Raw genomic sequence first — 6,647 nt, forward strand, 5'->3', positions numbered from 1 at the left:
CAAAAAACAAAAAGTTGTTCGGTAGTTTTGCAAAATAATAACTTTATTTACAAATAATGATATGAAAGCTTCCTTGCGAGTGCGTGAGATCGAGTTCGCGATCCTGTCTATAAATCAAAGAAAAGGAGGGGCATACACGCCTGGCTAGCTCCATCAATTTTATGAAAGAGTTCATGTGATAAAAGAAAAGGAGAAATGATAATGAGAGAGGAAGCAGAGTGACCATTGCTCATGCTTGGAAGAGTGCTCTTTCCTTCAGTTGAGAGAGCGGGGCTTATATTCCTTTAAGAAGGACCGTGGTAAAAGAGAAAGAGAAAGAGAAATGGATGAGCTTTTATTAGTTAGCGTAAAATTATCTTAGAAATTTATTTGCCTTTTAATATTTTAAAAATTGCATTCCAAAAATATATACTTGATATTATTCACTTAATTAATATTTTTTTTATGAATAAATTCTTACAGTTCATCAACACTTTATTGATTTCGTTAACTCAAATTTTAATTAAAAGGACCTGAAATTTCAAGAGCTCGATCATCTTTTTGTAGATACAACAAGTTCTCATATTAATTTATTGTTGGCATGAGCTTATCTGACAAAAAATATAGCAAATATACATATAAGTACGTCTTAAATTATAAAATACTTTTAAATAAAATCATGCATATTAATAAAGTTCATTAAATATAATTTACAACTTTATTTTGTCAAAACAAAATTATAAACTTTTAAAAATATCATCTATTAATAAAACTTTATTTTTATTAAAATGTTTTATATTTTAGGATATCGAATATTCTCCAAAAGTGTTTTATAATTTAAAACGAAAAAATTATTATACATACATACATACATATATATATATATATATATAAGATAGTTAGTCGTTAGTCGAGTATTTTCTTAAATCGAAAACAATAATTGATCTCGAATAGTTGGGCAAAATTGAAGGACACTCACCAAATCAGATTAACTTGATTTAGTTGCGTGCGTAACTCAATTTAGTAATCGAGTTGGTCGAGGATCAACTCAATTCCCTAACTGGAGGAAACCAGATCATAAAAGAATTTGTTGCGTGTGCCGCCCCACAAGAATAGACGCGGGCAAAATTATTGCGAGTAGAATTATTTAAAGTAAAATTAAAGACATACAATAACAAATGACCACGGAAAATGCTATATATGTGTGCATATAGAGTCTTGTACTAGTCATCTCATCCCAACCCGAGCAAGTGAAGCCAAAGCATTATCGGCAATCGGGCACATACAAATTAAGTATAGTTGCCATGGCAAGCCAGATCCTAATCATCTCAACGAGCAACGTGCAAGCAGCGACTCGAAGCGGTGATCCGACTCGAAAGATCGAGCTAAGTCCGTGGGATCTTCAGCTCCTCCTCGTGGACCCCATTCAGAAAGGACTTCTTTTCCGTAAACCCAGGGCAAACATGAATTCGATAATCCACCACCTGAAAGCCTCTCTTTCATCCACCCTTGATTTCTTCCCGCCCCTCGCCGGCCGTCTCACCGTCGACGAACACGACGACGATACCTCCTCCGTTTCTGTTCTCTGCAACAACTCTGGAGCATTATTTGTCCATGCCGTAGCAGCTGATTTGACGATCTCAGATATCCTTCAGCCCCTCTACACTCCTCGCATCGTCCATTCCTTCTTTCCGCTTAACAGAGTAAGAAACTACGAGGGCACGTGCAAGCCACTGCTAGGCGTTCAAGTCACGGAGCTAAGAGACAGCATTTTCATCGGATGCACTATCAACCACGTCGTCGCCGACGGCACGTCGTTTTGGCACTTCTTCAATTCCTGGTCTGAAATCTCACGTGGCTCGAGGGAGCCATCCAAGCCTCCCACGCTCGAGCGTTGGTTTCTCGATGGCATTGATCGGCGCCCTGTACGCATTCGTCTCCCCAAGGCGAAGGAGAAGCAGAAGTTCGGTGGGTACCTCAATTCGCGGCTGCATCAAGAGAGGGTGTTTCATTTCTCAAAGGAAAAAATAGCGGAACTGAAAGCAAAAGCTAACGCGATGGTATGTTCCAATATGATATCTTCTCTACAAGCACTTTTGACACATCTCTGGCGTTCTATCGTTCGGACCCAGGGTACTGAGCCTGAGGAAGAGGTCATCTACAGATTGCTGATAGGTATAAGGCCGAGGATGCGTCCGCCGATGCCTGAGAACTATTTTGGAAACGCGGTGCAGGATGGTACTGTGAGCATGAGAGCAGGGGAGCTGCTAGCCAGAGAGGGTCTCGGCAAGGCCGCTTTGGAGATGAACAAGATGGTTGCTTTGCACACGGAAGAGAAGCTCGTTAGCCACGTCAAGTCTTGGGTGAAAAACCCTAGGCTGCTCACAGAGGATGGGATGGCTGGGAATGCACTGGTTACGAGTAGTTCGCCAAGGTTTGACGTGTACGGGAATGACTTCGGATGGGGAAAGCCGGTGGCGGTCCGAAGTGGCGCCGGTAATAAAACGTACGGGAAAATTACTGTGTTTGCCGGGGTAGCAGAAGGGAGCATTGATGTGGAAGTTTCCCTTTCTTCTGAAATTTTGGAGGCCATGGGAAAGGACTCTGAGTTCATGGAAGCTGTTTCCGACTTTCCGTTGCATTCTATAATTAATTAATTATAATTAATACGTTAGTTAAGACTCGTTTATTTTCTAGCTTCCTGTTTTTTGCGATCATGCAAGCGAGCAAAGTTATTAACTTGTTGTACTGTCCTCGCAGATGTTATTTAATTAAAGATGAGTGATGTGTGTTTTTAGTCCATGAAAAATGAGTCGTGTTTCAGCTACCACCTGGTACCTCACTTCAAGTTCCGCAGGAGGCATCGGGTCCTGACAAATATTTTACTGGACAATTAATTAATAAACTTATAAATTTATGAAATAATTTCGATTCATTAAAAAGTTAAGTTGAATTTTTTGTGCCATTTTTTGGCCTCGGTTTTCATGTAATTAATGAACATTGTAAAATAGAAGTTTATTCAAATCGAAAAATTATGTTCAATAAATAATAAAATCGTCATCAGCAATACTATATTTTCGATGGCAAAAGAGTTTTTTATTTTCAAAACATGGGACAATCACTTTTAGAGTTTAGACCAAAGGAATATTTAAGCATTCTTTTGGTGTGTAGATGGAGAATTATTCATCATCATTATATATTTTCCAAAAAAGATTTACTTTGTCTTCATTTTTACTTAAAATGATATTATTTTTAGTTTTTAAAATAAAAAATATGAAGAAAAATAAAATTCCATTTATTATAGTATTTTTCTTTCTTAATGTTTCATTTTGTTGTGTTTGTGTTGATGATTCGATCTTTGTGTCTGTGTATTTCTAATTAAGCACGTGTTGTATGGAATGTTGATTTGCGGCAAACCCCTCCCCCTAAACCAGTCGTGTTTCATGAAAAATGAAAATCATTAACGAATATCTTGAACTTTATTTTTATTACAGAGGTTGACAGATTTCACCTATATGTAATTTGAGCAATATAAATGAGCTGTTTAAAATTTGTATATAAAAAATCATCATCATCAATAGTGGAGTAGCTGTACATTTCTAATAATCTCAATCAGCCTTGGTAGGGCCGCACGAAAGATTGGATAGGACTATACTTCTGTCTAACATGAAATCCGATTTCTTTTATGAAAAAAACTAGAGTAGACAACATGTAATCCATTTTAATCCAGTAATAACTCAAAAATTAATAAAATTAAACTTAGTCCATAGGATTTGAAAAGTGATCCTATTAGTTTGATACTTAATTAGCTTTTATTTTTTTCTCTATGAGAAGTAATAGTTAATTTCAATCTAATAAACTCAATTAAGATAATAAAAATATTTATAATCATAATAAATCCATAATAATTTCCTACAACAAGAAAAAAAATATTTCAATTATAACTCAAGTAGTCCAAATTATTAAATTATTAGTTTGAATGGTTGATCATGCCAAGAACTAGACTTATTAAATTATTAATAGTCTTAAATTATTATTATAAATAATTAGTAAATTAATTAAAATTATACTAAATAAATTTAATAGGACTAAACTGAATTAAGTGATTCAAATGCTTAATTTTTTATCCAATCCAACCCAAAAAAATAATTAAATCTTTTTTATTTTTTCAATCTTAAAATATCAATTTTTAATAGGGTCGTATAAGACTGTGTTGTGCACAAAAGGCCAAAAGCTTTGATTAACGCAAGGGAAGAGGCTAACGCGAGGGTGTAAGAGAAGAGCTGTTGACTGTTTGTCCGATCCGTTGGCTAACTAGACGACAATATGACATCCACGTGGTGGCCCCGAGAAAGTAGCCGTAGTGCCGTACGTGCTTAATTGGTTAATTTAACACGTTTTGGGACCACATATCTCACACAAAAACACACACACACACACATCATATCTCATTGAAGGTGTCGTAGCTGCCTTCATTTGTTAATACTTGACTGCATTTGATCGAGATGTAAAATATGTGGCGTGAAAAAATCAAATAGGCTGATTGATGATATTATCATCCTTGAGGGTTGGGTTTCGATAATGATGCTCATGGTTGTGATGAAATCCAAATTAAATTATCTACATTCAATTTTTTCAGGATTTAGATTTAAATTTTTTAATTAATAATTTTTATATAAAAATATTTTTTGACACAAGAACGATTGAGATGCATTCTTAGTTTGAATTCTGCATGTATTAAAATTTTAAATTATTAAAAATATGAAAATAAAATTATATTAAACTTGAATCATATAATTTTGACCCGGATGATCCAAACTAAATCCACATATATAACGGAAGTTATCCAGAGAAAATGATTCTACGCCAGACGGGTCTGCAATCATCGTTACATCTTTATCCCTTTTCATGAATTGTGCCTTTCATGGCGGTGAATAAAATAACATACTAGATTTTATAGAAAATGAAACTAAAAATATGCTGTAGTACTTCTCTTTCTTTTTATTTCATTGCGGGTCTTGTTGCACAGAAGGCACACCTAGGACTTGGTTATGGAAGTCAAGATAGAAATAGACACACACATAATAACTGAAGAAAAATTAGGAAAAATCATAATAAGGTCTTAACATATTGAATTGGTGACACTTAAGTCTGTGATTTTTTTTAAAAAAATAAGTTAAAAATATCAATTTAAATAAGTACAAATCTTAAAGTTTCATCAATTGTAAATAAATATTTAAGTACCAAATGTAACTTTTAGATTGAAACATGAATTTCTATTTATAACTATTTCACTACTATAAAGTAACCTTTTTACGTTGCTTATTCACATCAATTATTTAAAAATCCATAATAAAAAAGGTGGTGACATAATTATAATTAAGTGTAAACCTTTTCACATTGTTTATGCCTTTAACTGACGTCAAAATACTATACCATGGCATTTATTTGACCAATTGACGTGGGGTGTAAAAAAAAAAAATTAGTTCTCATTTTCCACGTCAGTTGCTTAAGTAACCAATGTGTAAATAGGTAACCATGTCGGTTAAACAAATAACCAACATTGTTTCCCTTTTTAAGAGGCACATCGAACTCAAACAGCCCCCCATTTCATTTTGCTTATGAAAATTTTCAGTTTGCACGCATCTCTCTCTTTTCTTCTAGACCTAAAAACCGTCAAAGCTCCTACCTTTGTCATTGCCACTTGTCTTTGTTCAATCCGTTGTTAGAGTAGAAGGTTACCGTCACCTCTTAAAGGTCATTCCACAATTTGCCATTTCGCTCGATCACCATTTCGCTAGGTTGCTGTTGCCTTTCATCCTGTTTGGTATGGTTCTCTTCTTCCTTCTTCCATTCTTGATTTCTTCATCATTTATTCCTTTGAGTTGGAGTTCCAAACTTCTTCCATTGTTGATTTTTCAACATTTCTTCATGTTTCTATCTACTTCCTTATTGTAGTTTCGTTGTCATTGACTCCTATGTTCTTTCAAGTAAGTTTGGTAATTTTTTTGGCTAATTTTTCATTGATTTATGAAATTTTTAGTATTTAATAGTTGTAGATATGAAAATTTTTACTTAATTATTGTTTAACTATGCTATGGAAATATATAAATTTTATGCTTTTTTTGTTATTTCAATTGTTGTAGGGTATTGGTTGTTATTGTTTCAATTGTTCTCATGTTCTGATTGTTGTTTGAATTTTAGATAGTCTTATTTATAGGGAAACTTTGTCAATTTTTTCTCTAATTTCTTCAACTAAATTATAGTTTCAATTGTAAATTTATTTCATTTAGTTATAATACCTAGTTTATTTCTTTTAGTTTGGTATGGATTGCTAAATAATTTAGTCATATGTTTAAATAAGGTGGACTTTATTTCTTGATTTTATGGATTGTTATTGAATTTAATTATTATTGAAATTTTGAGAGGTCCTATTATGAGGAGAAATTTTGCCAAAATTTTTTATTATCTTCACAAAATTGATATAATTTAGTCATGGATTGGAAGTTTGATTTCAATTTTATTGTTATTGAGATTTGTGTTTAATTTGATTTTGTTGAAATTTTGGGAGGTTTTGTTTTAAGCAAAAACTACTGAAAATTTTTAAATTAAGTTAAAAAAATTTTAAATATAATATTATTTATATTGATTAATTATGTAGTTAAATA

At 33.2% G+C, this 6,647-nt stretch overlaps 1 protein-coding gene across 1 annotated transcript; it reads left to right on the forward strand.

Moving 5' to 3' along the window:
• Positions 1-1,201: 1,201 nt before the first annotated feature.
• Positions 1,202-2,788, forward strand: LOC129323061 (uncharacterized acetyltransferase At3g50280-like). Its single transcript, XM_054969602.1, has one exon. It carries the CDS (start codon positions 1,284-1,286, stop codon positions 2,634-2,636), a length of 1,353 nt encoding a protein of 450 aa, XP_054825577.1. The 5' UTR covers positions 1,202-1,283; the 3' UTR covers positions 2,637-2,788.
• The last annotated feature ends 3,859 nt before the right edge of the window (positions 2,789-6,647 follow it).

The sequence above is a fragment of the Prosopis cineraria genome, unplaced genomic scaffold, assembly GCF_029017545.1.
Source record: "Prosopis cineraria cultivar Desert tree isolate PC_DT_omini unplaced genomic scaffold, ASM2901754v1 PC10, whole genome shotgun sequence".
NCBI lineage: Eukaryota > Viridiplantae > Streptophyta > Magnoliopsida > Fabales > Fabaceae > Prosopis > Prosopis cineraria.

Coding starts and splice junctions, on each gene's coding strand:
- LOC129323061 (XM_054969602.1), top strand. CDS start 1,284: ATGGCAAGCCAGATCCTAATCATCTCAACGAGCAACGTGCAAGCAGCG.